Below are 17,362 nucleotides of genomic sequence, written 5' to 3'. Positions count from 1 at the left end.
ACGGCTTTCGTGTAACTCGCTAAGCAGATTTTCAGGAGAACTGAGGTTTTCCTGATCACTTTAATTACATAAAAATCTGCCTTTGGAGAGGTTTATGCTATCACTTCCCCTGTGGTGGTTGGTCTGTTAACCTTCCCAGTGACACAGCAAGATCATACATGTCATTCTGCACCTTTCTAATTTTCACTGTGGAGTTCTTGCAAAATTTAAGAGGCTGCATGGCATATCTTGGGGACAAAGGACTCGGGTGGTTTTGGCAGAGCATCATTTTTCCCCTGTTTATATAAAACATTTCAAGCCTTAAAAATTCAGAGCCGGCACTACAGGCAGCAGCCACGAAAACGATCTACAAGATGAACAGCTAGATTTAAAACTCCTTCTTGTGCTGTGCATGGAGCCAAAACCCCTCAAGCCAAATGCAACAGAAACAGAAATGAAATGGAAGAATGTTGATACTGAGGGCATCCTTTTTTGGGAATAGGTTTAAGGACTTCTACCAATTCCCAAAATGGAAATAAAGACCCGGAAGTATTTCTCCAGGGACCTGCCTTCTTCTACAGGACAAACTTAACTGCAGAAGGCATTTTAGAGGTAACTGCAGAGCAACACCTGTCTAGGTTAGAGGACATTTGCACAGCATTTTCAAATTCACCAGCATTTCCGTTCCATTTCTTCTTCTTTTCTTTCTCCTCTCTCTGGGGCCTGAATGCTTGCCTTTAATACCACAGTTTCTTTGCTCTGAAATGCAGCCATACCGTTGGAGGAATATTTCTGTGGAAGGTAAAGCACAACAAGGACAGCATATTGCTCCCATATTTCAATGACATCACTCTGCCAGCAGGGATGTGGATGCTGGATCACAGCTATTTTTGTTTAGTGCGCAGACTTAAGAGCTACAAACCTCTGTTCCAGGGCTCACTGATCAGAGGCAGGGTTTATAAGGACCGTACCTCATTTCACAGGCTGTGGTTTCAGACTGGTTGAATGTGGGATTTTCAAGGAGTGAGGCTAAAACTGTCCCTTTCTTTTACTCTTCGTATTTTTGAAATTACAGTTGTAACTGGAACAAAGCTTTTCAGTGTCTTGAAGAGCCTTGATTAATGTTTTGTGACAGAAAACTGCGGCTGGGAGTGAATAAACTGCTCATTGTTGATAACACTGCAGCTTCAAGGGTAAGAGTTTGGATAGTTTAAGACTGTGGAAAGCTGCTGTTCAGAGCAAGTGGACAGGCTACCCTGCTCTGCAAAACCAAGGGGAAAGGACCTGAAAGCAGCAGAAATGGCTAATGCACTCACTGATCCTCCCCACGGTCCCTCAGCCTAGACCAGGTCCCAACCTATTTGCCCCATCCCACTGTCGTCTCATGGCCCATCACACCACACCACTCCCTGAGGTGCAGGATTGCCTCCAAATCACATTACAGACACCCAGAGCATCCCTTCAGAGAGTGATGAAAATCCAGCTGCATTGTGCTGCCTGTGTGTAAGACAGAAAAAGCTGTCCCTGCCTCATATACCCAGGACTGAATGTCTCTGAACAGTCATGCTCCTGAAGATGCGTTTCAAATAAAAGCATTTGTGGTGGTGCTACTCCTACTAAGGTGGAGCTGGATGCTTTTCATTGCGGGCTCTTTTCTGTCCCCTTTTCACTGGGATGGTCACCTTTAGACAGAAGAAAACAATGAGAAATCATGCCCAGGGCTGAAAATCTTTTATTTAGTCAGAGAAGACGGATGCTTTCCACAGCAGACATGTAGGAATGGCAGAAATCTGTTTTTATCAAGAGGATGCTTGATCATCTGAAGATACTGGCAGGGATGTGGAGAGGGAGGAAAGCATCCAGCCACCACCAGGCTTCTTCAGACTGCCTCTGGAGACCTGCAGCTAAACCCACTGCCTCTCTGGGCTGCTAGCTTGGCTCCTGAGGCAACATCTGAGAGGCAATTCAATAAGAGTAAGAGTAAGAGGAAACATGGGGCCAAACAAAGTGTGTTGCTGCTTTTTCTGTGGCTCTGATGAATCCACTTAACCTCCATGCTAAAGACAGAATCTGCCCTTCCTGGAGAGAGGAAGGCGAAAGGCTGCAATGATTGAGGAGCTGGTGTTAATAAAATGCTCTGTACATGCAAAAGCTCAATAGAATGCATTGAAAAAAGTCCTTTATTTGGAATACTTACTTTTACAAAAGAATGTCTAAGTGTGATGGTGAAAGAGTTCACCTCAGGAGAGTTGCTAGAGGTGGTTTCATTGCCCATCAGCTCGGTTGTCAGAGATGGAGCATGGAGCTGGAGGCAGCAGACCCCTGGAGCACTGCCTGGCAATGGGCACCTTGGGCGGGTGGGTGGCATTTGCTCACAGGTGGTGTTGTCTCTCTGTCTCCCAGCCTGGAGGAGTGGCAGGTTCTATAGATTCAAGAATGCTCTTTGAGTGCCAGCTGAAAAATTCTTGCCTCTGCCTCATACAGCAGTATTTAGTGAAATAAATAGAACAGTGCACTGTAAGTAGGAACACTGATAAACTATTTCAGAAAACGGATCATCCAATAGTGGTATTAAGATGAAGAAAGCTCTGTCATGTGTAAGCAGACACGATTATAGAGCAGGTAAACGAGTAGAGAAGAGGGCTGTATGTGAGTTTCCATCCTAAATCAATATTCTTCTACGTTCCCAAGCAGCAGCACTCACCTACAAACAGGCCAAGAAATTATTTGCAATAACCAAGTCAAATCTTCAGGTAGATTTCAGGTAGCACAGGGCTTGCCGATGTACTGAAATTATAAAACATCTCTGGACAAAGCATCCAGAATTAGGCAGACACCAAATGTTCAGCAAGGCTGTTCGAATATTTGCAGGAATTTAAGCTCTTAGGCTTAAAAACCAACATGATTCAGAAGCAAATTTACACTCCTGACTCAGAAGAAACAAACTGCATTTTCTGATAAATTATAAGGCATCATCTTGAAGGAATAAAAGTGAAAAAAGTGTATAGAGGTTTACCACTTTCTTCTGGTTTCTTATCTCATGATTGGCTCAATATTAACAGTGTTCCTCTGTGGTTAAGTCCATATCTAAAACTCTATCACAGGAACATTATTTCTTACTTTTTGTTGTACCTTCCCACGGAGGCCAAGAACCAAGTGCTGTGAAGAATAGTCTTCTGGAAAACCGGAACCTGTGTTGACCGCTGTCTTTCTGGAAAAGCTGATTACTGGCATAGCTGTTCTCTCTACTGCAGCTTTCCTGTTCGGCAACAGCTGCTAATACATTAATACTACCTATGGAAATGCAACACACATAAAAATATTGGACTCAATAATTTATTGTGTGCAATAATTATTGTGCAATTTATCGGACTCATTAGCAGCATATACTGTTACTGCAAAGTCAGAGATCCCTTAGGCAGGTTACTTTATTCCTCAGTAAAATGCTTCATGTTTAGACCTACTCCACAGCGAGGCTTTACCTGCACAGGCAGACGGACAGAGAGCAGCACTGGTCCGGGGCAGGAACAGAGACCTCTCAGATGTTGCACCTCCTGACTTCACAATGAAACCCAAATTGGCTGTTCAGTCTTTGTTCATTTCTCTAGACTCTACTAGTGCAAGAAAATCAAGCTTAGAAGAGTAGAGCATGGCATCCTACCCAGTGTGGGCACATGCCAGTCACAGCACTTGACGTGTTCCTCCGGCTTTAGCAAATCTTGAATTTTAATGAAGTTTCTTATGAATATGATTTGTATTAAATGACTGGCTGTTAATAGGGTTTGCACAGCTCTGAAGGTGATTTTGGATCTTTGTTCTGTGACATCAAATGTGGCCTGTAATGTTAGAGCAAACAAATTAAGGTGTGAGTGAAGAACAACTGAAACAGGTGTAAGATCTATCAGACATCAGTTAAATGCCATATTACAGAGTTTCCTGGAAATGGAGAAAACCTTAAGAGGTATTAAAATAATGATGAAGAACAAACCCATGCTGAAAAATGCAAACATCGGAAGGTAGGCTGAACTACACGAGTCACAGAGAGAACTGAACACTGATTTGCTACTGCCTGAGTTACTAAGAGAAGATATAACGCAGGCAATCAGCAACGGTAACCTGAATGCTAGCCCAAAGCCCTGGTGTGGGAAGATCTTAGGATGACACTGATTAAGATTCTGCCACGTGAGATGATCCTCATAGAGGTGATCTTCATACTTTAACCAGCCTGCATCCAGCTTTTTGAAAGTCCCCAAATAAAGAAAAAAGAAATCTGCCAGAAGTGCCAGTGCTGTTACAGCAAGAATCAATGCTTAAAGGAGGGGAGGGAAACATCACCTGAAGGGAAGAAGCCTGTTTTCTTCTGTCGTGCTGAAACTCAGTGTTACTTACTGGCACAGTATTAGTTACAAGGAATAATCAAAGCCAAGGTCACTGCGAAAACAGGGAGTCCGTGAGTCCATTCACTTGTAAGTAACACTGCACGGACCAGCTAGGTGTTCTGTCCCATAGACGTCATATTTCATACAAAGGTGAGGGAGCACAAGGGTCAAGCTGTCTTCTTCAATGGCTGGTGTCTGAGGAGGATTCTGTCCATTCTGCCTTTAATCCCAAACCATGAATTACTGAATCCAGTTCCAGAATCCAGCTGCTCAATCTGTTTCCTGTCTGCTGCTGAGTCCAGTCTGGGACTTCCCCGGCATCAGTGGTGATAGTGATGGAACTGCTACCTGGGGAGGGGGGTGTGTGGTTGGTATTGGTTTTGAATGTATTTGTATATATTTGACTTTGTTGTTATTGTTATTATTTTCATTAAAGCAGGTTTAGTTTTCTTTCCCAGCCCGTAAGTCTCTCTCCCTAATTCCCTTTCTCTTCCCCTTTGGAAAGGGGTAAAGGTCAATAAAGAACATCCATCATTTGTCTAGTGGCCGGCCCAGCCCTAACACATGACACCATTGCACAGTCAGAGCTGCATGGTCTGTGAAATTAATCGTGTTTCACTTAAGGATAGGATACTCTTCCCTTGGACTTTGAGTGAGAGTGGATGAGGCCCTGAATGTGAAACAGCACATCAGTTTTGAGGAGATGCTGTAAGGCCTTTGTCTCAATGAACGTGTACCTGTTGACAAGGCTGCTGTGTTCTCATGCGGCAAACTATGCAGAACATGGACCAGGTAAAAAAGCTTATCTTCTATTAGTGAGTCTGTTGGTGCCAATAAACAGTATTTTTGTAGCAAGCAATTCACTCAAATTTTCTTGTTTCAGGACTAGAGCAATAGAAAGGCACTGTTGTTCCAAAATGTGCCTTTGATAAAGATTGTTTGGCTCACAGAAAACAGCCTATTGGGAATGAAAAATCCATGTTTCGCCTTTTTCAACCATGGGTTCTTGTTTTCACTCATGGCACCAGGAGATAGAAACTGCAATGATGATTTCTTTTTCTGGTGCTGTTGTTCCACTAAACCATCATTAACATTTTACAAATTTTTAGCAGGACCAGTTGTGACAGGACAAGGGGTGATGGTTTAAACTAAAAGAGGGGAGATTTAGACTAGATAGAAGGAAGAAATTTTTTAGGATGAGGATGGTGAGACACTGGCCCAGGTTGCCCAGAGAGGTGGTTAGATGGCCCATCCCTGGAAACATTCCAGGTCAGGTTGGATGGAGCTCTGAGCAACCTGATCTAGGTGAAAGTGTCCCTGCTCACTGCAGGGGGGTTGGACCAGATGACGTTTAAAGATCCCTTCCAATCCAAACCACTCTATGATTCTATGAAATATATGGCTCATAATTCCAGTCTTAAGACTGAACAGTGTATTTCCTGTCTAACTCAATTAGTGTCTTTATCCTTTCTAACTCTTGCTGGCACCTGAGTAGTCAGGTGACGATACTGAGCATACCTGGCAGAGCCAAATCACCTGTCACTGCTAGGCAGAGCTGCAGCATGAAAAGTCCCAGCACAGAAAAGATAACTAGACTCCTCCATTCAGAGATCCTAGGTGAAACACCAGCTGTGTCACAGTTTAGAAAAGCTGAGAAAAGGTCAAGGGATTTTCTTTTTCTTGACTATTTTTTATTTTTATCTGCATTCATGTTTTCTTGCGAAGTTTGCTTTGTAAACAGTGCATGTAAATTCATCTCTTTTGTTCAAGTGCATTCCTGATGAAAAGGCCCCACCCATAATTTAATTCTGCACTGACACGTGCTGGAGGTTTGCAGAGCTGTCTCTTGAGCATACTATCAGCAGATATCACCTCATCCTCAAAACCGGAACATAAGTGAGTCAGAAAACAGCTAGAGAAGGAGGCTTAGAAGGACAGGAGGAGTGAGGGACATGACTGGAGGGAAGCTCCCTTCCCCCTGATCACTCACAAAAGAACCTCTTACAGCAGCAGTGCTTACATTGCCTGTTTAAAACATGCAAGAAAATGACAGGCAAGAATTATACTGACAGCATCACCAGATGCTAAGCAGAGGTTAAAGGAGCTAGCACACTTGTGCCTCAGAGTAGAAGAAGTTTAGAGAGCGATGCCATGCCCAAAGCCACCACACACAGCACTGCAGAGTGGGTATTTTACATCAGTGAATGATGGTAATTTTGACAGTCACACTACCACCCATCAGTGTCAGGGTTTTATTGCCTGACAGGCAAACAAACCCCAGGCCCAAGAGCACTGCTCTCCAGACTCTGCAGAATGCCACCACTTAGCACTAGCAACCTGTACTCCTTCTAACATTGTCATCAGGCTACATCTGCCATCACTGTGAGTAAGCAGAGGGGACCAAGCTGGTGGGTGTTTGCTGTTCTATGTAGAATATTGTTTGCACCTTCTAATTTCACCCTCATGCAGGTTCCCATGTTTTTGCTTCCTTTACGAAGCAGATAAAGCTTGGCAGTAGCCAGCCACAGGCAGCCTTGCCAAGTCCCCAGAAACTTGTCTCTTATGTTTAGTTATAGTTCAAAGACAGTTTGGTTTTTTTCCCTCTGACGTGCCCTGCTAAATCAACCAACAAGATTCCTCATCAAGACTGTGTGTCACTGGTGCTAATAAACAGGAGATCTTTGGACATCTCTCAAGACGTTTAAAGGGCACTGCAGTACAGTTCATAAGGACCTCAAACAACTGATTAGATCTATTACGTTAAATAAAAAAGGCATTTGTTCACTAAATCTGGTTTTGCAGAAGATTTTTTAATATGCCAGGTTTTGTATTACTTGTGACCTAAAAGCGCTACAGCTTTTTGTTTGCTAGGAGTCAGGACCAAATTACAGGCTAATTTGGAATTTCCAAACTGTGGCCAAAGAAGAAAGGGTGAGTAGGAAGACAGTATCTTAAACACTCAGAGGAAGGAGTGAAAATTGTATCCTTCTCCTTGCCAGGGAGCTGCCATCACTTTTAAAGTATTTTCTATTACAGCACTGGCTTTCTCCATTCAGGTAAAATTCCCAAGGGAGACTGATGGGATTTAATAGAAAAGAAATTAACCTAGAATTACAGGGTGTAATGCTCATAATCCGTCTTCTGGCGTAGAGCTGAGCCGGGAAGTTAAGGGTAAGCCTTTGACCAGATGTCTACTGTTGTCCCACTATATCCTTAAAGTAAGCCTCCCGCTTAGACAGAGGAAAGTATCAAGATGCTGCTGTACCAGAGCCATCACAATTTCATCAGTGTAGTGCACAATATCAGCTTATATGGCTCTGAAGACTCCAAAGAAGATAAGAGTTTATGGTGACAAAGAGGAGAGGACATAATTTTGAAAATAAAAGGAAAACTGAGAAAGGAATGGATACTATTTTGTCAGGACACAGAGCAGGATGGATGAAGCAAATACAAAACCTGGACAAATCTTGCCCTCTGAAAGAATAAGCAAAGAGATTTTTTTTCCAATATGTTATATCTTTATTTAATTTCAAAGGCTCCATTAATGATTCGCTCTTCAGGATTTGGTAAGCTGGCTGAAAAGAAAAGCATTTTGGTTTTGTACTACAGGAATGAACTCCCACCACATGAAATCTCTTACTCACGAGGGAATTTTTTCCTCTCATCGTGTTTCCCAAGGCATCTTTGAGGTGGTTATCGATAAATAACAGACTGTAACTGGCTAAACATCCTGTTACCTACTTTTCCTTTCATCAGTTGATAAAAAATCTGCATGACTACATACGACGGGGCCAGTGGAAGAAAATACCATTGTTTCACTGAAACAGATGCATACTGCTAAATATAAATTTTACAGAACTGTTGGTTTCTAAGTTCGTAGGACTCATTTCCACTGCTTCTCAGTGGCTCTTTCTCATCCCCCATGTCATTGTCTTTCATCTGTGTAAAATAAGCAGGAGAAGCTTTGCATTCATAGTGCCTGTCAAGAGATTTCAGGTGGATCAGCATATGAAGAGCGTAGGCAAGAACCAGCAGCAGAATCAGCGACATAACCAATCCCATAAGTATTGCTGGAGAGAAAAACGATGCACAGTCTTTTGCATAGGCGAAATGTCCTTCTTGAATGTTAAAACCTTGAATCTGCAAAGAGATAAAAGGGCTCATATTAAACAAAGTATTTGCTGACTTGGTTACAAATAACTTCATGAATTTGCTCCTGATGCCAGTAATAATTTTAATTCAGTATCTGCTTATTACACAATGCTGGGTGGAGTTAATGCTCAGAGTGTATGCAGGTCAGTCCTCTAGAAACTGCCAGTTACGCTAATCCCCTTCACCCTGCTGCCCAAAGGACTTACAGTTGTGTTTTAAACAAAATGTTCATGATCACTCTCGATAGCCCCGTCATATTTAATTGTAGTAAGTGTGGTACCTTTCAAGTTAATGGTGTGTTTCCTGTGTTGTTTGCTGAGAATCTTGAGTGTCTGTTTCAAACTGTATAAAACTTCAACACAATAAACAAGAGAATATTCTAAATTTCCTACCGTACATTTTTCTCACCAGATCCAAGTGTGCAGTATATGGCAGCAAATCAGCTAAATTACATGAAGTAGCATTCAACTATGTCAAACACCAGCAAGTTTACTCGTGGCTTCAGTTTTAGCAGGAAGTTTACCTCATGAGCACTCAGGGAATTGACTGTCTGCTTCACTAGGTCTGTCTATGGGCATTTATCATGTGCTGAGAAAAGGGGGAACAACTCTTCCCCAATCCCCTTTTTCACCTCTTCATTCTACCGTATGAGTTAGGTATCTAAAAGCAAGACACCCTAGTCCAGGCTTTATTATTGTCAGTGCAGAAAGACAGGCGCTTTCAGAAGATGGTTAATCTCATCCTGAAATAAGGACTTAAGATGAGTCAGAGGAATTATCCACTGGCTTTAGAGGCAGACTGGGGTGACTATAATTAGGGCACAAGATTAAAATTACTAGGCATCAAAAGTTAAAGAGGATGAAACCCATACTTGGTGACTGATGCTGTTGTTGATGCCAGGTTTGAGAGCCCAGCTCAGACAGGTGTAACATGGAAAGTTAAATTCACCCCCCATGATAAAGGGAAACCTAGGCAAGAGACTACAGAAAATCTATATATCCTTTTGATTCCTTTGAAAGGAAGATAACTACAATAATTTAAGTTTTCATGTCTTTTCAACTTCTATTTCAAGTTCCATGAAGATCCTATAAACTGTACATGGAAGGTCACTACACTTTCTTGGCAGTGAAGTTCAGAATTTCCCATCAGTCTACCTATGGGCTCCATTTGGCCTAATTCCATGACATTACCTGGAAATCAGTGAAAGTGACTTCCCAAAGCTTTGAAAGATCATTTGCAGAGCTGGGGATGAGGAGTGCATCATATCTCTGCAAGCTGCTCACATGCTCACAGTGATAGGAGTAACTTGCCGGTGCATATATTCGGGTTGCATTAAACGTCGCTTGTATGGAGTGGTTGTAAAGAAGTTGCAGTCTATGTAAACTGAACCAGTTCTGAACAGACAGCTGGTAATAGCTGGTTGTTAATAGAAATCTGAAAATACCATATGGGAAGAAAATGAGTAAGAAAACAAGTCTAACAATTGTAACTATTAAATTCACATGCTGAACAATCTTAGAAGATACCCTGGTCTTACTAGAGTTTCACACATTTATATCAGTCTGAGCTCTAAGCTGTTGGAAAGTGATTTGTATTTCTCCATTGTTGCAGCTGAAGGAGTTTGCTGCTTAGGAGGAAATGAGCGAGATTTTTCCTAAATGACTGAGAAAAATTCATATGCAACACTGGTACTGTACATCCATCCAAGATATGGAAAAATATTTATCAAGAAATGTTGTTTTCTTTGGTTGCCAAGAAGCATCTATAAAGTAGGTCACAGTCTGATGCCTGAATAGCCTGCACTATGAGTTTTGGAAGCCAAACTAAAATGTAGCTAATTAGCAAGGTTTAGCAAAACTGTCAGACATGGGAAGATTCTATTCAAAAGAGACTTTTCTCATTAATAGAAAAATCAACATAGAAGAAGAAATGCCTTCATAAAAGAAACCATTGTTTGTAAAATGACACATCTGTTAAATGCAGGTGTTTTGATTATACAGTCAACAGCTCTACCACGTTACTTTTGCTTATGTAAATCCTCTCAAAAAAAATTGCACAAGCAGCTGCATAACAATGGATATTTCTTTATCATCTTTATATTTGCTTTGAACACCTAATATTTTCTTTATCACATGAACTTACCTAATAACAAGTCCCTTTAGATTGCCAATGTCACCAAACTTCAGAGAAAGCCTAGGTCAAAAAGCAAGTGATAAAGGCAAAAAAAACCTTCAGAAAGCTTAAGAAAAAAAAGCAGCACAAGAGATTAACCAAGTTATACATGGAGCCTTTTGCTCAGTAGACCTTCAAAGTCAGTAGTAAAAAATCTGAAAGTATTAAATCTTCCTCCAGCGACACCCAGTAGTTCAGCAGTTCATGTGAACGAGGCCTAGACTACCCATAAAAACAGAACTGCATGCTCAATACGCTTCAATCCCACTGCTTCCAGCATCGGCAGACCATTAGGCTAATGTGATCTCTCTTCTTCTCAAGCCATGATCTCTCAGTCATGAATCACTTCTGTACGTCATTAGAAAGTGTAAACAGCCACATTATTCTCATCTTTTTAGCTATTAGACCAAAACAAACACAGAAGACACTGAGTTCAAATTTCACCCGTGTGCATCATTAAAGTAGCATAAACACTGTGAGGTAGCTCTGCAAAACTGATCTATGGTGAGCATGGGCACCTGAGGCTTACTAAAGTGAAAGGCCCTAGCAGGTTCATTGTAAACTAATGCATACTTTACTATCCCTCTACCATCTCTGGAATTAACATATTCATGAAACCTGTCAAATATCCTGACAAACCCCTACTCTCGAGAGCTTGGAATAAGCTGGGCTCTTTCTGGAGTCATTCATAGGGCAGGAGACCGTGGGACTAGTGTGTCTCAGTATATCCCAAACAAGCAAAGCACAGAATATGCAAAAAAAAAAAACCCATTGTGAAGCAGTGAGAAGAAAATGCTTAGGAGTCATAATATATCTCTTGACCCTAGGAACAAAAAAGACTTCAAACTGATATCAAGGTCCTGCCTGCTTTTAGCGGTTTTTCCCTAGTTCGAGGCTGTTCAGAAAACTATGTGAGAAACAAAGAGAAAGAGCAGAAAACATGGCAGATAAAATGGCTCTGGACAGATTTTGAGATCAAACTCAGACATGGTGAAACACTGACAAAAGGCATTACAAGGATTTGCTGTAGAGTAGCTCCGCTTCCTGAGTCTTCCAGCAGCTTTTTTTAATGAATAATGTGTTCTATAAATTCCCAAATATCTTCCAAAATAATGTAGTAAATGAAATATTCAGCCCTGTGGTGGGTTGACCACAGCCAGTAGCTAAGACCCATACAGCTGCATGTCCCCACCCCTCAGCAGGGCTGGGGAGAGAAAAGGAAGAGCAAAAGAGAACTCATGGGTCCACACACACTTTAATAAGTGAAATAAAGTGTTAAAAAAAAAAGACCCAAGTTTTGCATGGTCAGTCCTTGATCATCTCCCATGAACAGACCAATGCCCAGTGAATCTCTGAGCAATGGCTGCCCTGGGAGGCACAACCGCTACCCACTTCTTTCTCTAATCCAGATTTTATTGATGAGGATGATGTTATATGGCAAGGAATATAACTTTGGCCAGCGTGGGTCAGCTGCCCCGGCACTGTCCTGTTCCACACTCTTGCCAATCTCAACCTACTCACTGCAACCTCCTCGCTATTAGGTTACAATCACTACTAATAAGACTAAGATTATTTCTGAACTGAGCACCAAAAGAGAAGAATGAATGTTTCTTAAGCTACTGCTTTTTATTTTTAAAATAGTATTATTCCGTTCTCTACCTCCGCTTGTCAAAACATAGTGCTGGATGAGTTCACGTGCTGATGACATAAATCTCAGACTGCCTTGCTGAGTACTCTGATACCACAGACAGAAAACCTGGCTTCTTTTTCAATTATTCTTTTAGTTTTGTGGTAACCTCACTGAAATTTCCATGCACCATGAGTTATCCTTGACAGATGTATCATCAGAAAGAGGTAATGCCCACTTTCTTTGGAAGCATCTTTAGATGTACAGGTGAAATGTTGTACAGAAGCTAAACAAAACAGTTGGTTTTAGTCATGTTCTTTTTATTGTTGTGTATCATTACAAATGTAAACACTCTTTATGTGGTAGACTCACTGCTCACATTCAGCACACGTCCAGTTAGGCACCCACCTCCTAATTTTTAGAATCTTGCCTAGGAGAGTGGAATCAATGACTTGGTACATACATACACCTGACACCAGCCAGCTCAGTACATAGAGAGAGAGAAATGGTCAGGTACATGACAAAAGAAATAAAAAAACCTACAAGCCCTTTTAGTATAGCCATGGGACTGGAGGATTTTGGATCCAGTTAGGTCAATACATAGCTCTCACTCAGGCTGAGCAGGAGCAAAGCTGCTACCTGCTGTTCAAGCTGAAGAAATTAATGACAGTGTGGGATGCAGAGTTCAGGTTTTCAGAGGCTCTTCAGGTCACGTGCCAACCTGTAGTGAATTCAGACTTTGGCTTCAGCAACTCATCGATCACATTCTGGGACTCAGGGCTACCTAACTCTTGTTTCTAAAAACATATCTGCATCTTGTACCAACGTTTTACATTATTGCTGGCACACGTTCTATGAAGGGATAAGTAGCAATGCACAGCCAGCCCCAAAGTCCCCATATTCAGCATAGGATCCACCACTCAATCTCCCAAGCAGCTGGAGACTAATGAGATTGACAGCTTGAGTCTCATAGGCACAAAGAGCAAAATTGGCTGGAGACAGGGACTGACTACACCACTGCAAGAGGTGAAGACTGCTATGTACATCTCTGTGCCCCATGAAAGACTGCTCTGAAAGACTGCTGCCCTGCTGCCTGCAACTCCAAGATATTATGGGAAGGTCTCTACACCACCTAATACAAGGTCTGTTTCCTTCAGTACATATTTACTAGACTTGTTATCTGATACTAGTTCCATTGGCAGAGTAGAATGCCACCTTACGTTGCGCTGTCTTCACTGCAGTTTGAATCTCCAACATCCACGGTTGCATGGACACCAAATGTCTTCTCCGTCAAATCGAGCTGCGTGTGGTTTTCAAATTTAATCATGATCCTCTTGGCCCAGAAGAGAATGCAGGGGATGCCATTAACTGTGACATTGAGAGGGCTGTAGTGGCTGTGGGTGAATGGCCTCCAGGATGCTCTTTCCCACTGCCTCTTTCTGCTCAAGTTGTAGCTGACCACCTGATTGACCGCATAAAAGATTGGTGTCAGGAGATGTGTATTTCAGGAGTTACTCTTCATCCTACCGTAATGAATGAGACCAGCACTAGGAGAGCATCTGTGGAGCCAGTTCTCAGCCAGACCAGTACTGAACTGAGGAGGCAGAGAAATCTCTGAATAACCCCTTTCCGCCACGGGAATGGCACCAGACAGACCTATAGCTCCTGCACAACTGGCCAGAGAGCCAATGAAAGTTACATTTATTCTACCAGGGAAGTATCATGGGGGCAAACCACATTCGTAGCTTGCTTCCATCTCACCCCAGCACACTGTAGAGGTGCACAATGTAGCAAGTTGAAACAAAGCTAGAATCACAATGTGCTTACCCCAGCAAAAGGCTCTTTAGGATACCTGTAAGAATTACTTCAACGCACTACAGAGGACTCAGCTTGGGCCAATGACACAGCCTACCATGCTGAAAGCACAGTAGGCAGCTGACCAGGTGAAAGAAATATCCAAGTCTACATCTACCTGCAGATAGCTTGGCTCCTGATAGGTTTTAAAATCGGGAAAATGGCTGCTGCAGAACAAGATGGCTCAAGAATGGATCCCTGCCTTTACAAAATCCTGTTGTTCACAAGACTAAGACCTGGGTACTGCAGCTTCCTTGTCACCTCTAGATGTCAGAAAAATGCTATCCCTTGTAAGTGAAATTTCATAGCAAAAAGAGGACAATTTGGCTGTCAGGCAATATAATTTGGGACAGTGAGTTAGGGCTCAGAAAGGAGTCCAAAATTTAACGGTCATTTCCATATTTCAAACTAAAATTTCCAGACACTAGCTCTTTTCCATCTACAGATATCCTATCTGAATATAATTATGCATGATTGTTTTGCATATCGTATGATTAAGGAAGTTCAAATCATGTACAAAAAAGAGAGGTCTTCTGAGTCCCAGTCATAAAAGCATCTTACCAGGCTCCAGAAGGTATGCGATTAAGCCCCAAAGCTTTGTCTTGGCTTAAAGGGATTATTTTTTGTTCAGATTAGCAAATCATGTCTCTCAGCTCAGACCCTTATACTTGACCTTACATATGCTACAAGACTGCTTGAGGATTAAAATTAGTAAGTAGTCACAGCAACAAGCTGAAAGCAAGGTAGATCACAGTCAGAAAAGGTGATAAAACAGCCATCAGGAAACAGTGACTATGACTATCATTTGTACAGATGATAAGGCTGTCTTCTCAGAAGTACAGATGAGAGATTAAATCAGTGCATTATTTACATTATATTTTGTCACTTGCAGGGTTTTTGGTAAGGAAGCCTTTTATGCTCAGTTTTTTACAAGACCGACAGGCTGGACTCAGGAAAAAATCCCAGTACATTTCCCCATCTGCAGTTTTGCATCAGCATTCTTTCAGTACCAAGTGATATAAGCAAAACATTGGCTGCAGCAGACAAGTGGCACTGTACAAAATATGCATGATAGGATTTCATTCTTTCAGGCAACACACTCTGCCCAAAACCACTGCCAGCACCAGTCAGCACCAGTGATGCCAACTATAGCATCACCTCACTTCTTAGAGAGGTAGAAGGTATCTTGTACAGCAGGTAGCAAATAGACAGTTTTGTTGGATATTTCTTGTAAACAATGTATTGTATTATTTAATTCAATAATGCAAATTAAAAGATCTCAATGTGCTATGAAAAAAACTTTACAGATCCAGTCCTTCAAACTTTACCTGTGTAATTGCTACTTGATTTACATTAAATTTTGGCTTCACATCGCCATCATAATGTTGACCTGCAGAAGAAAGTGTGTCGTTAGCCTACAAAGAAAGCATCCAATCCAATTTATAAAAGCATAATCTTGCACATTCTTTTGCATACATAATTATCCCTGCATGAAATCTGTATTTCATAACACCTGATTTTGTTTTTGAAAGTATTTGGCTCAGTGCAAATACTGCCTTCAACATATGCAATTTCTAGTTTACTTTACCTTACTCATACCATAAGGCTCTTTCTTTTTCTTTGAAGATCTTGCAACCCTTACTGGGATGAACTCCAGTGCCCAAAAATGACATGACTCAGCCTATACATGTATTTATTCATCCCAAACACACTTTGCAAAAGCTGCTTCTTTCTTCATGCAGCAAACTCTATTGTCAAAGTGTTGAATTGTTGAATTGAATGGCAGAAATGTGTAACTATGGGTCAGAAATTCTTCCCCTGCACTGGTCTGAGATGGGAAGATGTGACAAATAACCTGATGGCCCGATTCCTTGCCAGGAGAGTGAAGTTGCACAGATGACAGATAGTTTCATGAACACTCACAGCTCCATCCTTCAAATATTTAGCTCTATTCTTGTTTGTTTAAAAAAGAACCAATACTTCTTTCTCCTGCATCTCAGAGTCAGTCAGTAAATGATTATTTTAACCAGGCAAATCCTTTAAAAGGTATTTGTTAAAGAGGGGTATGTTTTAACAAAACATTTGACAGAAAACTCAATAATGGCAAGAAAAGCAACTTCTGGGAATGACGATCTTCTACATACAGCCGCACTAACACAGCCAGTACCAGGCATTCACCCAACTAAAAAAAAAAAAACCAAAAAACCCCTTACCACTTCTTTGCAGAGAATCTTGATCTGGAAAAGCACGTGAACTAGAAGAGAGAAGAAAAATATTTACTGTATAACATCTGGATTTGAAGTCTGCAAAAATTTACCGAGTAGAGCTCCTGTTCCTGCTTCATTCAATACGACATTCAAAATGTAACTCAGATCCTTGGCTGGTTAATGTCACAGAAACAAGGCAAATTATTCCCAGAGCCAGTGTACCCAGGATAAAAATGCCTCATTTTCAGAGATCCCTCAGGTGGATCAGCCCTGCCAGGCATTCCCATATTCTCGCCATACTGAATAAAAGCTTCATTACCCCTCTTGTCCCTTTCCCAGGGGACATGAGTTTTGAGACCGAACAGCTCCAGCCCACAAGGAGGGGAACACAAGGATAGCACTGCACTGTCCTCAGCCCCCAGTAAGGATCAGAGGCATCATGTTGAATTTCTTCACGATAGAGCAAATGCACTGGATCAGATTTACAGTCATCTGAAGACAGCTCCTGAACGGTTCCAAGCAATCCCAAATCCCATGGAAGTCAGATGCAAGGTAGAGCACAAGTGAAGCACATCTCAAGTGACAACCACCAGGCTTGAGAAATTTTCAACCTTTGATTTTCTTATTTGGTAGCATTTAGAGATAAGACTTCAGCTGGTCTAAGGTCTGCTTTCATGAGCTAGAAAATCAAGCCAAACAGATTCACGTACATCACCAAAAGATCTACAAGATTAAAGTCCAAGATACCAGACTCCACTCCTTGAGCCACAGGACCATCTTCCTGCTCCCTCCACACCACAGCAGCTCCTTGGGACCTGCAGCCCCCTGCAATGGATGGATCTACTGATCTGATGAGACATGTCCATCTCTCAAGTCTGCCATCAGCGTTCCCTAGCAGATGAACCTACTTGCACTCCTGTAGTCACACCTGAGTATTGTCCCACAGAGGCTCTGTACACCTGCCCTACTTCTGCCAACACACAGCCTTCCAG

At 41.9% G+C, this 17,362-nt stretch overlaps 1 protein-coding gene across 1 annotated transcript; it reads right to left on the bottom strand.

Annotated features, from left to right (window-relative positions):
* Positions 1–8,052: 8,052 nt before the first annotated feature.
* ATP6AP1L (ATPase, H+ transporting, lysosomal accessory protein 1-like) lies at positions 8,053–16,417 on the bottom strand (the record flags this gene model as incomplete). Its single annotated transcript, XM_010133852.1, has 6 exons — positions 8,053–8,498; positions 9,701–9,944; positions 10,653–10,703; positions 13,530–13,771; positions 15,492–15,578; positions 16,377–16,417. Coding segments are annotated over 6 exons (968 nt in total), but the record flags the coding sequence as incomplete, so codon positions are not given.
* Positions 16,418–17,362: the final 945 nt, after the last annotated feature.

Source organism: Buceros rhinoceros, unplaced genomic scaffold (assembly GCF_000710305.1).
Source record: "Buceros rhinoceros silvestris isolate BGI_N320 unplaced genomic scaffold, ASM71030v1 scaffold20190, whole genome shotgun sequence".
Lineage (NCBI taxonomy): Eukaryota > Metazoa > Chordata > Aves > Bucerotiformes > Bucerotidae > Buceros > Buceros rhinoceros.
Note: the sequence above shows the minus strand (reverse complement) of the source record. Positions and strands in the feature narration are given on the sequence as shown.